Source organism: Myotis brandtii, unplaced genomic scaffold (genome assembly GCF_000412655.1).
Source record: "Myotis brandtii unplaced genomic scaffold, ASM41265v1 scaffold499, whole genome shotgun sequence".
Lineage (NCBI taxonomy): Eukaryota > Metazoa > Chordata > Mammalia > Chiroptera > Vespertilionidae > Myotis > Myotis brandtii.
The window spans coordinates 2,244,618-2,266,049 of NW_005369027.1; the positions used below are offsets into that span (position 1 = coordinate 2,244,618).

The following is a 21,432-nucleotide window of genomic DNA, read 5'->3' on the forward strand; positions in this document are numbered from 1 at the left end:
ATCTAATAAAAGAGAAACATGCAAATTGACCATACCTCTCTACACCCACCAGCCATGCCCACAAAGCCAATCAGGAGTGAATATGCAAATTAACCCAACTAAGATGCCAGCAGCCACAGAGTTGGAGCAAGCAGGAGGCTTAGGTTGCCCCTGGCAATGGAGGAAGCCAAGCTTTCCGCCTGCCCTGCCGGTCCTGAGCTCCGTTCAAGGCTACAAAGTTTCAATTATAGAAGATAAATAAATCCCAGATACATGCTTCCAGCCCACGGCCGTGGCCAGCCTGAAAACAGCCCTCAGCCCCTCACCCAGGCTGGTCAAACCCCCATGGGGTGAGGGTCTCCACTGGGGGCTTGACCAGCCTGCAAACAGCCATCAGCCCCTCACCCAGGCTGGCCAGGCACCCCAGTGGGGACCCTGATCCAGGACAGCCTTCAGGGCAAACCAGTCGGCCCCCACCCATGCACCAGGCCTCTATCCTATATAATAAAAGGGTAATATGCAAATTGACCCTAACAGCAGAATGACTGGTCACTATGACACACACTGATCACCATGGGGCAGATGCTCAATGCAAGAGCTGCCCCCTGGTAGTCAGTGCATTCCTACAGGGGGAGCTCTGCTCAGCCACAAGCCAGGCTGACGGCTGCCAGCACAGTGGTGATGGCGGGAGCCTCTTCCGCCTCCTCAGCAGCACTAAGGATGTCCGACTGCAGCTTAGGCCTGCTCCCCGTTGGCAAGTGGACATCCCCCGAGGGCTCCTGGGCTGCCAGAGGGATGTCTGACTGCCAGCTTAGGCCCGGTCCCCCAAGGCGTGGGCCTAAGCCAGCAAGTGGACATCCCCCGTGGGGTCCCAGACTGTGGGAGTGCACAGGCCGGGCTGAGGGACCTCCCCGAGTGCACAAATTTTTGTGCACCGGGCTTCTAGTATATATATATATTATGAGAGAGAATCATTGATCGGCTGCCTCCTACATGCCTCACACTGGGAATTGAGCCCACAACCTGGGCATGTGCCCTGACCCATAATCAACCGTGACCTCCTGGTTCATAGGTTGACATTCATCCAGTGAGCCACATCGGCTGGGCTTAAGTTTCTTATTTTAAAACTTACGTTTATTTTCATTATAAATGTAATGCATGCTTGTTTTAAAAATTGATGCATACATGAAAAATAGAAGGAAAAAATTATTTGAGCCTATCATTCAAATATAACCACTCTTAAAATTTTGTTGTATTTTTTGCCATTCTTTTTTTCTGGTTATAAGCTTGTGATTGATTGGTTGCTTCTAATCATGTTATATAAAAAGTTGCTATCTCATCCTTTTCAATTAATATTAGTGTTTCCCATGTAATTAATTTTAAATGTATGCTGTTTTATCTAGCTGATTTACTGTTTTTTCTTAAGTATTACCCTTTTATTGGGTATTTAGATCCTTGACTCTTTAGGAGGAAGAGACTCTGAAAAGGAATGTATAAAGTTGGTTCTTTTTGTGTGTCTAGGTTATTTCTTTAGAGTGAATTCCCAGAAATTAGAATTGCTGGGTCAGAGACATTAACTATTTTTAAGCATCTTAATGTATGTTATAAGTTATTTTTCAAAAATGTTCTAGTCAGTTTGCATTTTTACAAACCTTTTATGAGCTGTATAAGTATCCCTTTCACTAAAATTTTAAAAAATCAGACTAGGTGATAATCGCACAATTTATTCTCTATTTCAATATCCTGTTTTCTTTTCCTGTATTTTTATACTCTGTACATTTAGGTAAATGATCTTCGAAAAGAATTAGAAAGTCGAACGCTTAGCTCCAAAGGGTTAAAATCCCAGTTAATAGCCCGATTGACAAAGCAACTTAAAGTAGAAGAGCAAAAAGAAGAACAAAAGGAATTAGAGAAATCTGAAAAAGAAGATGAAGAGGAGGATGATAGGAAATCTGAAGATGATAAAGAGGTACATACTAAATCACTTAAAATATACTTGTTACCTTTCTCCACTTTGGTCTGACTTCCTACCCTACGTTGTTTCACTGTTTGGATGCATTCTTGGCTCCATTTGGGTTTTATTGTTGGTAACTGAGCAGCTCATCTGCCCTGGTCATTGTAGCTCTCCTGGCCTGCCTGCCTCCATTCCTTTTGTAGACTTCTGCTTTGCCTGGAGGAATTGCTTTAGAATTGAACTGTTCAAGACAGGAAGATTTCAGGTGAAAATGGTGATATTATAATTGTTTTTTTTTATTTTCACGTATTCATCTTATCTATTTGATTTCCTGGTGGTATAGTTTTTTAATTCAAATACAGTCTTCTTTCAGTATCCCCGGAGGATTGGTTCCACGACCCCCATGGATACCAAAATCTGAGGATGCTCAAGTCTCTTATATAAAATGACAGTATTTGCATACAACCTGTATTTGCAAATAGATTACAGTAGGGTATGCGTATACATCACTTCATTTGAGTGAATTCAGCATAGTCTTGGCATATGGAAATTTTCAGTGTTGCTTTTTAGAAGTCTGGGATTTTTTTTCACTCTACTCCTCCCCCAAATATTTTGATTCACTGTTAAATATAGGGATGCAAAATCTGGGTTTACAAAGGGCCTGTATAGAAGGCAGAATCGGTGTTTGATTCTTTTTATCCAGTTTTCAAGATAATGAATTAGGTTCCCTGTCATCTTCAGATGGTTATATGTTTGTTTGTTTTTAGTATAATTATGAATTTAATCGTATTTGAATGGGTTTCAAGTCTGTATTTCTTATTTTTTTAACCTTTATTGTTGAGAGTTCTTATTCTTTTATTTTTTTATTCTTTATTGATTGGAGTATTAATATGTCTCCTTTTTCCCCCCATTGACCTCTCCCCGGCCATTCCCACCTCCCAGCACATGCCCTCTCCCCCCTTATGTCTGTGTCCATTGGTTATGTTTATATGCATGAATACATGTCCTTTGGCTGATCTCTTACCTCCCCCACCACCACCCTCACCTTCCGTCTGAGGTTTGACGATCTGTTTGATGCTTCTCTGTCTCTGTATCTATTTTTGTTCATCAGTTTATGTTGTTCATTATATTCCACAAATGAGTAAGATCATGTGATATTTATCTTTCTCTGATTGGCTTATTTCGCTTAGCATAATGCTCACCAGAGAATTCTTATTCTTATTGAAGCTCACATTGTCCCTTTTTTTGCCAGTGGATGGGAATATGTTCAGACACACAATACTAATTGTACCACCATCAATATTCTTGCCAAAGTTAGTTTGAAAGTATTTTTGCATTTTCTGTCCTATTTTCTTATTGTTTTTATGTTGTGCTAAAAATACATTGCTCTAGCATGCAGCATTACATACCATACTGTCTTTTAATACTAATTTAATCTTGGTTCTTCAAGTAAATATCTGATGCTCACCACGAGTCCATTTATCATGGTCTCTGAAGTTCATCTCTTAGATTCCTCAGAGCTCATGGTACTATTATTTAAGTCCTTGTATGTTGATAACAGTTAGACTATACCCTTTCTGCTTGAAAATCAGTTTTGCTGAATATTAATTATTTTTAATTAAAAAATAATTTTTAAAAATATATCTTTATTGATTTCAGAGAGGAAGGAAGAGGAGAGAGATAGAAACATCAATGATGAGAGAGTCATCGATCAGCTGCCTCCTGCACAACCCCCTACTGGGGACCGAACCCACAACCCAGGCATGTGCCCTTGACTGGAATCAAACCTGGGACCCTTCAGTCCGCAGGCTGACGCTCTATCCACTGAGCCAAACCAGCTAGGGCTGAATATAAAATCTTTGGCTCACATTTATTTTCCTTGATATACTTTTTGAGAAAGTTTTGCTTTCAAAAAGTAATAATTGCTTTCTGATGCAATCACTTGCTATTTTTCCTAGATGTACAAATTTTTCATTTAATTAGAAATGCAGTTAGATATTGGTCATTCTGGGTTAATCTATTCAGATGCTTGGTGTACTCTTTTTTAAAAAATACTATGTTTTTATTGATTTCAGAGAGGAAGGCAGAGGGAGAGAGAGATAGAAACATCAACGATTAGAGGGAGTCACCGATTGGCTGCCTCCTGCATGTCCTCTCCTGGGGATTGAGCCTGCAACCCCGGGCATGTGCCCTTGACCAGAATCGAACCTGGGACCCTTCAGTCCACAGGCCACCGCTCTATCCACTGAGCAAACCAGCTAGGGCATGGTGTGCTCTTTTAATATGTAATTTTGACTTTCCAGGAAAGTTTCTCTTTAACAAACTTTTTTGTGTGTGATAAAATATACATACATGAAAATTATCTTATACCATTTTTTAGTGTATAGTTCAGTGGCATTAAGTGCAACCGTCACCACTCTACATTTCCAGAAACTTAATCATTATCCCAAACAATATTAACTCTCCAACCTCTCTCCCCCAATCCCTTAGAACAGTGGTTCTCAGCCTTCCTAATGCCGCGACCCTTTAATACAGTTCCTCATGTTGTGGTGACCCCCAACCATAAAATTATTTTCGTTGCTACTTCATAACTGTAATTTTGCTACTGTTATGAATCGTAATGTAAATATCTGATATGTAGGATGTATTTTCATTGTTACAAATTGAACATAATTAAAGCATAGTGATTAATCACAAAAACAATATTTAATTATAGATGTGTTTTCCGATGGTTAGGCCACTCCTGTGAAAGGGTCGTTCGACCCCCAAGGGGGTTGCGACCCACAGGTTGAGAACTGCTGCCTTAGAACCTCTATTGTGCTTTCTATTACTATGAATTTGCCTGTATTTAGTAGATGTCCTTTTGTGTCTGACTTTTCTCAGCATAATGTTTTCAATGTTGTAGCATGTATCAGAACTTCATTTCTTTTTTAAGGCTGAATAATGTTGCATGGTCTGTATATACTAGTATACCACATTTTGTTTATTATTCATCTGTTTATGGGTATTGGGGATTGTTTTCATCTCTCAGCTATTGTGAATAATACTGCTGTGAAAAAGTAAGTTCCTTTTTCTGTTATCTTAAGGCATTATTTCTTGAATTTATTTGCTTTTATGTTTCTTCTGGTTTTATTCTTAAATTTCTGAAACTTTTTTTTCTAATTGTTTCTTTAATGTTAGCACCTTATTTTTTACTTTTAAAATTCTTGTTGTTCTTTCATGCCTTGTTAATAGTTTCTTAATGTCTTTTTGGCCTACTTTCATTGCCTGTAGGGATCTAATTCTGCTCCTTTAAAAAAAAAAATAGTAACTTTGTATGGAATTGACCTTCCGTTGCACTTATTTATGTGAATTTAGTTTACTTAAAATTTGAATAGAAGGAGGTTGCTTCAGATAGCTTCTAACTTCACGGAGCTCTATGTTCTGTTGTTTTCTTATTCTGTCAAGCAATATGATGGCTTCCTTTCTGAGATTTCTCTATTGCCCTGTCAGTTTTTCTTTTTTAAGATTTTTTAAATTGATTTACAGAGAGGAAGGGTGGGGTAGGGATGGAGGGAGGGAGAGAGAGAGAGACATAAACATCAATGTTCAAGCGAAACATCAATCGGCTGTCTCCTGCATGCCCCTTACCTGGGATGGAGCCTGAAACCATGCATGTGCCCAAACTGGGAATCAAACCAACAACCTTTTGGTGCACAGGACAAGGCCCCACTAACTGAGCCACACCGGACCTTCTCTTCCCAGGTCTCTGTTGTCCCTCTCTGGCTCAGTATTGATTCTACTCCCAGATGTTTCTCCTCAGTGTGGGGCCCTGTGCTGGAAGAGTGCCCTGATAAATCAGCTTTGTAGGTTTATAGGGCTAGAATGTTCTACCAGGGGTGGGCAAACTTTTGACTCGAGGGCCACAATGGGTTCTTAAACTGGACCAGAGGGCCGGAACAAAAGCATGGATGGAGTGTTTGTGTGAACTAATATAAATTCAAAGTAAACATCATTACATAAAAGGGTATGGTCTTTTTTTTTTTTTTTTTGGTTTTATTAATTTAAAAAAGGGCCCGCGGGCCGTAGTTTGCCCACGGCTGTTCTAGACCCTTTCAGGTCTTAACTCACTATTGTTGGAAGTAGAACTTTGCCTAATTTGAGCTGCTGTTTTTAATTGACCTACTTCGGTTTCCAGTTGAATGCCTGTTGACTATTGTTTTTTCTTTCCCTTTGGAGTATTTCGTGTTTTCCTGTCCTTAGATCCTTCAGGACAACTCCATTACTTCCTTCTGCCTTCCCCATACACGGACACCAGGAACAGATCTGGTTCTTGGGGCTTTTTTTCACCCTCTTGTACATTGGGATTAATGGAGATACTTTGTTACCTTGTTTTGTTGTGAATGTGCATGGATTTTGGTTTTGGTATCTAGATGATTTGGTATCTCTTTTTTGTTGTTGTTGTTGTCAATCCTTATTCGAGGATTTTTTTCCATTGATTTTTAGAGAGAGTAGAAGGGAGGGGGAGAGGCACAGAGAGAGGAACATTGATGTGAGAGAGACACATTGATTGGTTGCTTCCCATACCGCCTCCCCACCTGGGCCGGGGATCGAGCCTGCAACTCTTCAGTCCAGGGGCCAACACTCTATCCACTGAGCAACCCAGCTAGGGCTCTATCTCTTTTTAATTGTGCGGATTCAGGAAGATCCAGAAACCGTGCTACCACCAGTATTTTCCCAAAATCCCCTGATTTACTGTATGTAACATTAACATAGGTGTTTTCCCCCCTCTTCACAGGTAATTTCTTATGCTGGGAAATACAAAGAAAGAGCCATAAAAACAGCTAAGACTTAGTAAATTTGAATTTTTCTCCATTCTCAGCCCTTAGGGTTGGAGTAATCATCAGAAGTAGTCAGGGAATTTTTTCTTTACATGGTATACATTTGATTACAGTTGACTCTTGAACAATATTGGTTCTAGGGGCACCAGCTCCTGCTCAGTCAAAAATCTGTGTTCAGAGGCCTGGCTGTAACTCAGTTGGTTAGAGGGTTGTCCTAGTAGCCAAGGTTGTGGGTTCATTCTCCCATCAAGGTACATAAAAGAAGCAGCCAGTGAATACATGAATAAATGGAACAGCAAATCAATGTTTTTCTCTCTCCCTCTTTCCCTCTCTCCCCTTCCTTCTCTCCCTCCCTTCCTCTCTAAAAATCGATTTTAAAAAATCTTTATACAACTTTTGACTCCCTAAAAGCTTGCTGCCCTTGATATATTTTGGGGATTAGTTCCAGGAACCACTGTGGATACCAAAATCCATGGGTACTCAAGTCTTCTAAATAAAATGTCTTAGATCAGTGCATACAGTTGGCCCTCCATATCCTCAGACTCCCAGCCAGGGATAAAAACATTATAGGTATTGAAAAAAATTAACAAATGAGTGCACCTGTGCAATTCATATCATATTGTTCAAGGGTCAACTGTATGTACATATTGTACACAGAAATTTAACCTTTACTTAAAATTTCAAATACTTAGGAAGAAGAAAGAAAACGTCAAGAGGAAATGGAACGCCAGCGTCGGGAAAGAAGATATATTTTGCCTGATGAACCAGCCATTATTGTACATCCAAATTGGGCTGCAAAAAGTGGCAAGTTTGATTGTAGCATCATGTCTCTGAGCGTACTTTTGGACTACAGATTAGAAGATAATAAAGAACATTCATTTGAGGTACTGATTTAAGTTTGAATTGGGATCCAAATGAGAGCCACACAATTTGGGTAATATATCTTAAATTTCAAGGTCCTTTTTTATTCTGTTTTTTGTTTTTTTCCTTGCAATTTGTTATTTTGGGGGAGAAATAAAACCAGGTGATTTTTCACAGACCCACTTTTGCTGATTGCATTCCTATGGCATATTTTAAATGTTTGTTCTGGCCTTTGTACTTCCTGTAAATTGATGATCTTAAGTCAGGTTCAATTTCTTTTTTTCCTAAGACTACTTCATAAGGTAGTGGTATGTTTCCTCAGGATATCAGAGGTACGTGATACATAATATCTAATTGCCTCTCTTGGAAATGAGGCAATGCTTTATTACTTACTCTAGAATTGTAATACTAATTAATGGCATTGAAAATTTAATTTGTGATTGATTGAGGTGTAAGATACACTAATTGAGGTTCATCTTTTTAACATGAATCTATTTCTTTGTACCATTATTTTAGAGCAGCTTTACAACATACAGCTTATCATTTTTTGAAACAATTGAAGATGTTTATCCTTAAGCAAATGATGGTTTTATTCTTTGAATAAAACAATATAAAGTATCTGAAAATATTAAATTTTTAATAGCCTGTAAAAATAATAATCATGTTCAATTATTGTGTCTTACCAACATATCTCACCTTGTTTTAGTTTATATATTGTATTGGAAAAATCAGTCATACTTATTTGACCCAAGAAGTCATTGTCCACCAAATGGTTAGATGAAAATGAAGTAAAATGCTTAAACTAGAGACATTTGCAAGCACATATAGATTACTGAGGTAGTTAGAAAACATGAAATGCATGCATATTGGTCTTAATATGAAATGTTACATATGTTTAAATATTTATAATTTTTGATACATTAATAATTCCAGTAAGCTAATATCCTTAAATGTTATCTATCTGATATTTTTGTCACCAATTGCCATAAATTTAACTCATAGTAGTATTCTCCATGTAGTAGTCATTCAAGAAATAAGGGAAAAAATATTTTATATTACCTACTGCTTATAAAGTGTGTACTGTAGCCCCCTTCTGCACTGTAAGCTCCCCGAGGCGCTCCCTGCCACGCCACACCCCGCCCCACGCTGTCCCATGCTCTGGCTCGCGCTCTGGTTCCCACCTGGCCTCTGGCCCACGGCATCAGGCCCTCGCTTTCCAGGTCTGGCCCGCAGCCCTCCTCTTCTATTTTTCAAGTCCCTTGTGGGCAAGGATGTGGTCGTGGAACTCAAAAATGACCTGAGCATCGGTGAGATCCTCCATTCTGTGGATCAGTATCTCAACATCAAACTAACCGACATCAGTGTCACAGACCCTGAGAAATACCCTCACATATTACCGGTGAAGAACTGCTTCATCCGGGGCTCAGTGGTCCGCTATGTGCAATTGCCTGCACATGAGGTGGACATGCAGTTACTACAGAATGTAGTGAGGAAGGAGACCCTGCAGCAGAAACAGTGATGACTCCTCCTCTACCCCCCTTTCCTCTTCCATTGGTGATCCTTGTCCTGGTGTCCCAGCCCGGGACCCCTCCTTCATACTTAAGGTGTTTATTGTTTTTCAATAGTGAAGTTGCTTTTTTAAAAAGGGATGAGTAGGTGAGAAGACTAATTAGTGGGGAGCAGCTATCCTCAGTGAGAAGGGGAAGATAAGTTGTCTGGGGAACTGCAGTGTTCCTCGTCCCCAGCACATGCCTTTCTTACTCCTTCCCCAGAGATGGTGGGAGAATCTCCTAGATTTCCAGGGCAGCATGTGATTCATTTGGGGGAATGGAAGGAATCTGTTCTGCATCGGGAATAAAATTTATGGTGCAAAAGTAAAGTGTGTACTGTATATCTAACTAATGCTGTAAGAGGCTCCCAAATTAATGCTACTCTGGTGGAAACAAAATAATTTGTGAAACAGCCCTTTGCTAACAAAATGGTCCTTTCTTTTTCCTCCCCACCTAACATATCCTCCTGGTTAGTTTCCTTTTAACCTATTATTAGAATGAAGAAGTCATTTTGATATATTAATTTAAAAGAAATTATTCTATAAGAAAAACCATTTATCATTAAAATTATAAATATTTAGCTGATTTAATATTAATGGTAGATATATGTCTTTCAATGCTTGTAGATGAAAAGATATGCAGAATTAATTCTGCTCTTCTAGTTACTGTTCTGTACTAATCTAGCACATTTTAATACTGCTTTTTATCTCTATGTAATAGAAAACTTTAAGGAAAAGATATGCCTCTTGCTATTTACTTACCCAAAGGGAGATTTTTGTTTAATGGTTAAGAGAAAGTAGAATTTTAAACATCTTTAATGGTCATTTTACTAATAATAGAGTTATTTTTATTAAAAATGTATAATGACTGAGCATGATTTAAATATAAGATCAATTACAATTTTAATACATTGTATTATCCTTTATGATCAGGAAAATAGATTAAACTGTTTTACCAAATATACTGAATATATTGCCAAAGATTACATATTTAGCATTTCAATTTAATTTGTTGAAAGCAATTAACTTTAGATATATTTACATAAGAAATTTAGTATATAATTTTAGGTTCCTGAGTATGCTAAAGTTCATTACCCATGTGTTCTCAAATAATAATGCATGCTTCCTACTCAGAATTTTGAATTGGTTTCCCTTACCTGGAATGCTCTTCTAGTGTCTATCTATATATGGCATTCCCCTATCACCTTCAAGTCACTTTTTAGAATGCCCGCTGATCAGAGAGGCCTTCTCTGATTATAGTCTTATTACTCTCTGCTTTTATCTTGCTTGTTTCCTTATAATTTGATGTTAATTTCATTATTCTGCACTTTCTCTTACTGTGTTGTTAGCTCATGTGAGTTGGGATTTTTATCTGCTTTCTTAAGAAATAAAATGTTGCCCTGGCTGGTTTGGCTTGGTGGATAGAGCGTCGGCCTGCAGACTGAAGGGTCCCAGGTTCGATTCCAGTCAAGGGCATGTACCTTGGTTGCAGGCACATCCCCAGTAGGGAGTGTGCGGGAGGCAGCTAATCGATGTTTCTCTCTCATCGATGTTTCTAATTTCTTTTTTTTTTTAAAGTATATTTTATTGGTTTTTTACAGAGAGGAAGGGAGAGGGATAGAGAGTTAGAAACATCGATGAGAGAGAAACATCGATCAGCTGCCTCCTGCACACACCCTACTGGGGATGTGCCCGCAACCAAGATAATGCCTTTGACCGGAATCGAACCTGGGACCGCAGGCAGACACTCTATCCACTGAGCCAAACCGGTCAGGGCCACAATTTTATTTTTAAAAAAAAATAAATAAAATAAAATGTTTTTATTGATTTTTAGAAAGAGAGGAAGGGAGAGGGATAGAGAGATAGAAATATTGATGAGAGAGAGAAACATCATCCAGTGGCTGCCCCCTGTAAACCAATACCGGAGATTGAGCTCAAAACCTGGGCATGTGCCCTGACTGGGAATTGAACTGGTGACCTCTTGGTTCATGGGTTGATACTCAACCACTGAGCCACACTGGCCATGCTTATCTACTTTCTTCACACTATATCCCCAGTGCCTGGAACAGTTCCTGGTACACAGGAGGCATTTCATTAAAAAAAACAAAACAAAAAAACTTGGGTAAATGAATAAAGTACATTTATCATGAAGATTAATTGTATAAGGTAGTAGAGATTCTTTTTTTTTCTACACCTGATTTTCTATAGCATACTTTTGTTTTTTAAAAATAATATTTGACCAAAAGGATACTAAACATAGTATTTATATCTTCAGAAGAATTTTTGAGGATTTTGAGGCTTCTCAACATCATTGACATCAATTATAACTGTTTTTAGTGCACATTAATTGTTAGATATTGCAAGTTATTTGACAAATTACTGACTGTACTGGATTTTTTTCAGTATTTCTATTAAAGTTGTCTGGATTACTGTTGGTATCTTTTTATAGGTTTCATTATTTGCAGAACTTTTCAATGAAATGCTTCAAAGAGATTTTGGTGTCAGAATATACAAATCATTATTATCTCTTCCTGAGAAAGAGGACAAAAAAGAAAAGGAAAAGAAAAGCAAAAGAGATGAGAGAAAAGATAAAAAAGAAGAAAGAGATGATGAAATTGATGAGCCAAAACCCAAACTAAGAAAATTGGGGGATGATAAAGATAAGAAAGAAGATAGAGATGAAAAGAAGGTCTGTAATAATTTCTCTGACCACCAAACCTAATTTAGAAGTTTTCCAATTAATCTCTAGAATATAACAAATAATGATGAGTTTCATCAGAATAGTGAAACATAAAGGCAAAACAAACGTTTTAGTGTATTCGAAATTTAAGTCTTTGACTTAAGCCTATATAAACATCTGTAACTAGTTTTATAGTTTATTCTTTTTGTTTAAGCCAGACAGCATGATTTGATTTACATATATTGTGAATGGCAGTTTATTCTTAAAGTGTATTATTGTAATAAATATTTAATGTGATTCTACCTCAAGTAAGTTTAGCGGATTTAATTTTTTTGTTTGTTCTAAGTCGATATTTGGCAAGATGTTTTGCATATTAATTTTAAAGTATTTTAAATTACAGAAAGAAGATAAAAGAAAAGATGATTCTAAAGATGATGATGAAACTGAAGAAGATAATAATCAAGATGAATATGATCCAATGGAAGCAGAAGAAGCTGAGGATGAAGAAGATGGTATGATTCAAATTTATTTCTAAAGAACGTATATACAGCCCTGGATGGTTTGGTTCAGTGGATAGAGTATCGGCCTGTGGACTGAAGGGTCCTAGGTTCGATTTCAGTCAAGGGCACATGCTCAGGTTGCGGGCTAGATCCCCAGAAGGGGGCATGCAGGAGGCAGCCGATTAGTGATTCTCAGATCAGTGATTCTCTCTCATCATTGATGATTCTATCTCTCCCTTCCTCTCTGAAATCAATAAAAATATATTATTTTTTAAAAAGAAAATATACTTATATGTAGCCCATAGATACAAACAATAGTGTGGTGAAGTTGTGGAGTGGGATAGGGACTGAATGGAGGCAGGCCAACGTGTGGGACAATGGGAGACATTGTGATACTGTCAACAATAAAAATTCATTTCTTCTTAGTATAAAAAATATATTTGTTGTTTAGTAACTTTATCTTTGAAATCTATAATTTTAATATTTTTTAGAATACAAACTATTCTTTAGTGAAAAAATCTTTATATTAAGTAATTTTATTTTTAGGTGAGAGATTTAAATATATTTAAAAAAAGAAAACTGATTTTTGCATTTTTCTTTTTTATATATATATTTTTATTGATTTCAAAGAGGAAGGGAGAAGGAGAGAGAGAGAAACATCAGTGATGAGAGAGAATCATCAATCAGCTGCCTCCTGCACACCCCCTACTGGGGACCGAGCCCACAACCCAGGCATGTGCCCTTGACCGGAATCAAACCTGGGACCCTTCAGTCCACAGGCTGACGCTCTATCCACTGAGCCAAACTGGCTAGGGCTGATTTTTGCATTTTTCAAATATTATGAAGACGATTATACATCCAAGTTTTTTTTTTGCTGTTTTTTTTTTTTTTTACCTAATTGTTTATTAGGTAAAAATTTTGCAAACATATATTAGTGGTAACAGTGGAGTTGAAGAGTATTGCACCTTCTCCAAACTGCACAACAAGAACCACCAATAATGGTGCTTGCAGACAGCTTGGTGACCCATTGGGTGTCAGGATGTCTGGCTTTATGGAATGGATCAATGAGGGTAACCTCAACGAATCTGTGCATTGAACTTCACCAAACCAGTTAGAATTCAAGACTCTCAGGGCCCCACAGTGCCACCCAGCTTCTTCCTCAGAAGTAGACTGAAGGCTTCCAGCAAATTTTAGCTGGTTACCACCATGATATGATGGACAGTCTTGCCCTAGGTTGCACCCTTAGGACTTGAGCGTTTGTGGCCACCACTGTGCTCATGAATCTGATCTATGACATGACCTTGCATGGCCTTGTATCCCAGCTTTATGAGGCCAGGTGGAGAACAGAGAGCTGGCAGTACCGCCAGCAGTGCACCCTGAGAAGAAAGCGCATTATATCAGACTGCTTCTTCCTGGATGTACTTGTAAGTGCCCTTCTTGGCTTCCCTGATCGCTGCAGCCAGGTTGAAAGATATCACCCAAGTTTTAAATCAAACTTTTACCAATAGGAATGATATTCAAAATACTTTACAATAGATTACCTAACCAGACATAGATGCCAGCCATAAAGTACCTGTAAAGTTCCACTGTTAATTTTCTAGGTTTTTTAATAACAGTTTGAGCTTGCCAATATATACCACAAAACTCACTCATTTTAAGTATACAATTTAACTTTTAAAAAAATATATTTTTATTGATTTCAGAGAGGAAGGGAGAGGGAGGGACGAAGAGAGAGATAGAAACATCAGTGATGAGAGGGCTGCCTCCTGCATGCCCCACACTGGGGATCAAGCCTGCAACCAGGCATGGCATGTGCCCTGACCGGGAATCAAACTGTGACCTCATAGTTCATAGGTCAGTACTCAACCACTGTGCCACACAAGCCGGGCTCCTTTTAGCTTTTGTTTTTTTAATTTAAATTATTTATTGTTGAAAGTATTTCTCCTTTTAGCTTTTAGAAAATATACTTGGCTCTGTGTTTTGTTTAAATTTGTTATTTTCAATTTTGTGTATAAAATTCAGGTTTTTAGCCCTAACCGGTTTGGCTCAGTGGATAGAGCATCGGCCTGCGGACTCAAGGGTCCAGGGTTCGATTCCAGTCAAGGGCATGTACCTTGGTTGCGGGCACATCCCCAGTAGGGAGTGTGCAGGAGGCAGCTGATCGATGTTTCTCTCTCATCGATGTTTCTAACTCTCTATCCCTCTCCCTTCCTCTCTGTAAAAAATCAATAAAATATATTAAAAATAAATAAATAAATAAAATTCAGGTTTTTAAAAATTGTGCCATCCAGATATTTATAGAATTAGTTTCTTTTATCTGATTAAATAAAGGCAGTCTTTTCTTTGCACTAGTCAGTTTATAAGATTCTTTTATTGTTTTTAATTGTTTCTTACAAAATCCAAACTATTTTTATTTATGTGTTTCTTTGCTAAAATGTCTTTTTTTTTTTTCTTTCTTTCTTTTTTAATTTATTGGAGTTACATTGGTTAATAAGATATAGGTTTCAGGGGTATAATTCTATAATATATCCCATTTGCTAATGTGTCATTTGAAAACTGATTAGTAATAGAAAAGTATTTTTTGTCTCTGTTGTAATTGAAATCTGTATTGAGTTTGTTGCTACTCTTGTATTTATTTTACAGATCGGGATGAGGAAGAAATAAACAAACGAGATGACAAAAGAGATATCAACAGGTACTGCAAGGAGAGACCCTCTAAAGATAAGGTATTTATTGTTTACTGTGTTCTTTATAATGTGATAATTCCATTTCTTACATAATCCAGGCTTATTACTAAACACTAGAGGCCTGATGCACGAAAATTTGTGCACTGGGCGAGGAGGGTCCCCTCAGCCCTCTCACAGTCCAGGACCCTTCGGGGGATGTCCACCTGCCAGTTTAGGCTCGCTTCCTGGGGGATCGGGCCTAAACTGGCAGTCAGACATCCCTCTGGCAACCTGGGAGCCCTCAGGGGATGTCTGACTGCAGATAAGGCTACGGAGGAGGCGGAAGAGGCTCCCGCCATCACCACACCACTGCGCTCACAGCCATCAGCCCGGCTTGTGGCTGAGCGGAGCTCCCCCTGTAGGATAACATAGTTATGAAGTTTATTGGTCCTTGTTATATCTATATATTACCACTCAGAGCAAAATTCTGCTATTTTTATATTTGTGGTTATGTCAGATAACCAGTATATCTTATTCCTTTCTCCCATACACATAAACCAGATATCAACTTATTTGAGCTAAGATGAGGTAAAGGTGTTTTCCAATTTTTGTTATTATATGGACATAGTCTCAATTTCTCACTTTTCAGGGGTAAAAATTATATGCTATGTCTTCTATATTCTCTTTAGGAAAAAGAAAAGACTCAGATGATCACAGTTAACAGGGATCTGTTAATGGCATTTGTTTATTTTGATCAAAGTCATTGTGGTTATCTTCTTGAAAAGGATTTGGAAGAAATACTTTATACTCTTGGACTACATCTTTCTCGGGCTCAGGTAATCTTGTGAATATTTAAAATGAAGAGCATTTTTAAGTAACTTTTTTTTTTTATCTCTTAGATTTTTTAAGTATAAAAGCAATACAGTATATATGTATTAAATATAGTAGTACAGTCAAGCAGTTATGAAATGTATAAAAAAGTTAAATGTCGCCCTAGCCGGTTTGGCTCAGTGGATAGGGCGTCAAAGGTACCGGGTTTGATTCCGGTCAAGGGCACAAACCTGGGTTGCAGGCTTGATCCCTAGTAGGGGATGTGCAGGAGGCAGCCGATCAATAATTTTCTCTTGTCCTTGATGTTTCTATCTCTCTCTCCCTCTCCCTTCCTCTCTGAAATCAATAAAAATACGTTTTTAAAAAGTTCAATGTCCCCTCTCCTAATTCCCATCCAATATGTATGAAATCATTTGATAGATATTGATAGACAACTTTTTTTCCATTTAACAATCTATCATAGGCATTCTACCATGAAAATAGAGTCCCACTTTATTCTTTTTATGACTGTTTAATATTACATGATGTAGATGTGCATAATTGCCTTTAACTAGTCACAGTTGCTGGCTGGCTTTCAATTTTTTAGAATTGCAAACTAAGAGGGAAGGAGGGGGTGGGTAAGAGATCAACCAAAGGACTTGTATGCATGCATATAAGCAGAACCCATGGACACAGACAGTAGATGAGTGAGGGTATGTGCTAGGGGGTGGAAACAGCCGGGGAGAGGTCAATGGGGGAAAAAGGAGACACATGTAATATTTTAAACTATAAAGAATTTTTTAAAAATTTCAAAGAATTGCAAACTATGCTATAATAAACATCCTTGTACATTCTATCTATATATATAAAAGCCTAAGCGACTGGCTGACTGGCTGGTAGGAATGACGTGCACTGACCACCAGGGGCAGATGCTCAATGCAGGAGCTGCTGAGGAACAGCAACTTTGCAGAGTACCCTCTTGCACTCTGGGACCCCTCAAGGGATATTGGGCTGCTGGTTTTGGCCCGATCCCTGCAGGCCAGGCCAAGGGACCCCACCTGCCAGAGGGACCCCGCTCACTCTACAGACGCCCTTTGAGCCCTGGCACGGCCCCAGGTGTCACCGGCTGGGGAGGGACCGTGAGAGGTTGGCTCCAGGGAGTGTCCAGCCTGTCTTGCCCAATCCCACCCCACCTGCCACCTTCTAATTAATTTACTTTCAGTGTGCACAAATCCATGCACCAGGCCTCTAGTCTATACATAAAAGCCTAAGCAACCGGCCAACTGTTCGACCAGCCAACCGGTAGCTATGACGCGCACTGACCACCAGTGGGCAGACACTTAACGCAGGAGCTGCTGAGCTGTGGTGACTTGGCAGCTGTGGTTCTCGGGTGACGCACCCGAAATCAGAGCAGGGAGCCCAATTCCAGGGTGCATCACCTGAGAACCACCCTCTTGCAATCCAGGACTCCTTGGGGGATGTCAGAGAGCCGGTTTCGGCCCAATCCCCGCAGGCCATGCCGAGGGACCCTACTGGTGCACAAATACATGCACTGGGCCTCTAGTAAGTACTAGTATTATAATAACTGTCTTTGTACATATAATTTATGTTAGTTTTTCTTTCAGCATTAGACTTTTGTTTTTAACAAAAAATTTTCAACCCTAGCTGTTTGGCTTAGTGGATAGAGCATCAGCCCTGTGAACTAAAGGGTCCTGGGTTTGATTCTGGTCAAGGACATGTATACCTTGGTTGCAGGCTCGATCCTCAGCTTTGGTCGGGGTGTATGCAGGAGGCAACCAATCAATGTGTCTCTTTCACATTGATGTTTCTCTCTCTCTCTCTCTCTGTCTCTCCCCCTGTCTTCCACTCTGTCTAAAAATCAATGGAAAAATATTCTCAGGTGAGGATTAACAAAAATAATAATAGTTTAAAAAAGGTTTTTCAAATTATAATTGGGATTTTAAGTTTCTATGGAAGATAGTTCAAAGATTAAGTGCTCTCATTGAGACTGAGTACCTGAGAAAACACAGTTTTTGTTCAAGGGGAGTAAAAAAATTATTTTCATCTTTGTAACTTTTTTACTTATATAACAGGTAAAGAAGCTTCTTAATAAAGTAGTACTCCGTGAATCTTGCTTTTATCGGAAATTAACAGATACCTCAAAAGATGAAGAAAACCATGAGGAGTGTGAAGCACTGCAAGAAGATATGCTAGGTTTGCGAGTATTATTTTAAAATTGTGCCACTATATAATTGTATTATTAGTTAAAGAAAAAGTAAAATATGGTACCTTTTATATTATAGGAAACAGGTTATTACTTCCAACACCAACAGTAAAACAGGAATCAAAGGATGTGGAAGAAAATGTTGGCCTTATTGTTTACAATGGTGCAATGGTAGATGTAGGAAGCCTGTTGCAAAAATTGGAAAAGAGTGAAAAAGTAAGAGCTGAAGTAGAGCAGAAGCTACAGTTACTAGAAGAAAAAACAGGTAAGAACAGAATTGGATGTGTCAGTACTTCTAACACCCTATTGGGCTATATACAGGGTGTCCCCAAAAAATGTATACACACTTAAACAGCTGGTAGCTCAACTTTGAACATGAAAGGTAGTTTAATAAATACTGCCTTTATAATTATTCAGAGTGTGTGTATATATTTTTGGGGGACCCTATATTTGTGTAGATACATACATGCCTTTACATATTATATATCATATATTTTAGTCTAGGCCACATGATTTAACTTTACTTTTGACCATTTTGGTTAAATGTAAGAAATTGCTTAGCTATATGAGACTTAATTTTAGATCTTCATGTGTATGTTCAGGTTTTTGTTAGTTTTTTGCTGGTTCTTAAAAATATATTTTTATTGATTTCAGAGAGGAAGGGAGAGAGAGATAGAAACATCAATGATGAGAGAGAATCATGCACGCCCCACACTGGGGATTGAGCCTGCAACCTGGCATGTGCCCTTGACCAGAATCCAACCCGGCACCCTTCAGTCCACAGGCCAACGCTATATCCCCTGAGCCAAACCGACTAGGGCAACCCAAGGATATTTTTCCATTGATTTTTAGAAAGTGGAAGGGAGGAGGAGAGACAGAAACATTGATGTGAGAGAGACACATCAATTGGTTGTCTCCTGTACATGCCCCGACCAGGGCCGGGAACCTGCAACCAAGGTACGTGCCCTTGACCGGAATCGAACCCAGGACCCTTCAGTCCGAGGGCCGATGCTCTGTCCACTGAGCCAAATGGGCTAGGGCTTCATCCTCCTATTTTTGACTAGTTTCTGCTACTTTGTCTAATCTATGCAATCATCTAAAAATGGAACCTGGCCCTGACCAGTTTGGCTCAGTGGATAGAGCGTCGGCCTGCCAACTGAAGGGTCCCAGGTTCAATTCCAGTCAAGGGCATGTACCTTGGTTGTGGGCACGTCCCCAGTGCGGGGTGTGCAGGAGGCAGCTGAATCGATGTTTCTCTCTCATCGATATTCCTAGCTCTCTACTGCTCTTCATCTCCCTTCCTCTGTATAAAATATATTTTTAAAAAAAATAAAACAATGGAGCCCTAACCGGTTTGGCTCAGTGGATAGAGCGTCAGCCTGCGGACTCAAGGGTCCCAGGTTAGATTCTGGTCAAGGGCATGTACCTTGGTTGTGGGCACGTCCCCAGTGTGGGGTGTGCAGGAGGCAGCTGATCGATGTTTCTCTCTCATCGGTGTTTCTAACTCTCTATCCCTCTCCCCTCCTCTCTGTAAAAAAATCAATAAAATATATTTAAAAAAAAAAAAGAAAAACATCTGATCTTTAAAAAAAAAAAATGGAACCTGGATTTTAGAAGTAATACTTATATAAAACTTAAGTTAGTATTGCAGTTTGCTTTGTAATTTTTGAAATTGATATTTGTGGGCTATTTTAAGGAATATCATATGCATTTTTTAATAGATGAAGATGAAAAAACCATATTAAATTTGGAGAATTCCAACAAAAGCCTCTCTGGTGAACTCAGAGAAGTTAAAAAGGACCTGAGTCAGTTACAAGATAACTTAAAGATTTCAGAAAATATGAATTTGCAATTTGAAAACCAACTGAATAAGACAATCAGAAACTTATCCACAGTAATGGATGAAATCCACACTGTTCTCAACAAGGTTAGTAGTTTGTACTTTCAATGTTTTCATAATTTATTCCAGTTTTTTAATCTATTTCACACTATTTCTTGGTGGTTTTTCTAGGAGCAAATAATGGTAGCGTTCTGCCCTTCATCAGATTGTTCAAAAGCAATTCCCTAAATGTCATATTTTTCTAAAACCTACTCAGGATGTCAACATGGTTTACGTGAACAGATTTCCTATAGCAAATGTTATTTGTATTCCTCAGTGAATTTGAATTTGAGGAAGATAAAACCACTCTTTTCTTTTTAAAACCCATTTACTTTTGGGCAGAGTTGAGAAGCTCTTTGGCACTCTCAAAATTAATTTACTAGTACTCTTTTGTTACTAGGGAAAAAATCCAGTAATTCAATGCCATTTTAAACTAACTTCAATAATAGAGATCTACAATCTTTTTTCTCTTTCGGAACAAGAAGAAAAAAAGCTATAGTGTAAGGAATTCACTACTGTTATTCCTTAGAACTTCTCATTTCTCAGGGCTCAGATGGCTTTCTCAAATACTAGAAGCCATTCTGCATAGAATTTAAAGATTTGAACATAGTTGCCCCACAGGGTCAATTTTCCATAGATATTAAAATGGAGTATCTCTGTTTACTAACGTTTATTACTTGTTATAGTTACATTTAAGAGACTCTAATAAAATATACTTTTTCCTTGTCTGTTATTTTATATAGGATAATGTGAAGAGTGAAGATAAAGATCAGAAATCCAAGGAAAATGGTGCAAGTGTATGATAATACATGTAGTGACGAAGGAATGGTGTTAAATAATGTAATATAAAAAATCATGATACAAGAATGTTTGGAAGTGATGCATGTTTGATTTTAGTAGTATAAATATCTGTTAGTACAAACGATGTATAAAGTTTTATGAATGTGAGAGTCTGCTTTTGAAAATTGCTTGTAATTCCTGGCATTCAAATTATTAAACACTCCTTGAGTGAAATAATTTTGCATTGCAAAATGTTTTAGGATCAACTTTGTTATAGTTTTAACACCAATAAACTTCATCAGTTTAATTGACAGTAGAATTTAATTACCAAATGTCTTTTATTAAAATACCTAGGGGGGAAAAGAGAGAAGAGAGAGGAAAAAAAAAAAAGCCTAGAAAATTGCGGTAATTTTATTTATAGAATTTTTTTAAGTTTTAGTATTTTAAAATTTTAGTATAAATCATAAAATAGCATGCTGCTTAAGTTTTGCAAGTTTTTGACCCAGACTTTTTTTACTTGTCATAAAAAGATATTTCTCTAATATCTGTCTCTGAAAACATTCATTAAAAATTCAATTTAGCCGAAACCGGTTTGGCTCAGTGGATAGAGCGTCGGCCTGGGGACTGAAGGGTCCCAGGTTCGATTCCGGTCAAGGGCATGTACCTTGGTTGCGGGCACATCCCCAGTGGGAGATGTGCAGGAGGCGGCTGATCGATGCTTCTCTCTCAT

The 21,432-nt window shown here is 38.3% G+C and overlaps 1 protein-coding gene and 1 pseudogene across 6 annotated transcripts in view; both read left to right on the forward strand.

Annotated features, from left to right (window-relative positions):
* CCAR1 (cell division cycle and apoptosis regulator 1) overlaps positions 1-21,021 on the forward strand; it is a 58,125-nt gene extending 37,104 nt beyond the window's left edge. For all 6 annotated transcript variants that reach the window (XM_014548175.1, XM_014548170.1, XM_014548173.1 and 3 more), the window contains 10 exons: positions 1,763-1,948; positions 7,446-7,637; positions 11,613-11,852; positions 12,244-12,355; positions 14,987-15,069; positions 15,699-15,845; positions 17,913-18,033; positions 18,123-18,308; positions 19,765-19,970; positions 20,666-21,021. In XM_014548175.1, the coding sequence (XP_014403661.1) occupies positions 1,763-1,948; positions 7,446-7,637; positions 11,613-11,852; positions 12,244-12,355; positions 14,987-15,069; positions 15,699-15,845; positions 17,913-18,033; positions 18,123-18,308; positions 19,765-19,970; positions 20,666-20,725 (1,533 nt within the window). In that variant the 3' untranslated portion in view covers positions 20,726-21,021. The remainder of the gene's footprint in view (positions 1-1,762; positions 1,949-7,445; positions 7,638-11,612; positions 11,853-12,243; positions 12,356-14,986; positions 15,070-15,698; positions 15,846-17,912; positions 18,034-18,122; positions 18,309-19,764; positions 19,971-20,665) is intronic.
* LOC102259733 lies at positions 8,211-9,829 on the forward strand (annotated as a pseudogene).
* Positions 21,022-21,432: the final 411 nt, after the last annotated feature.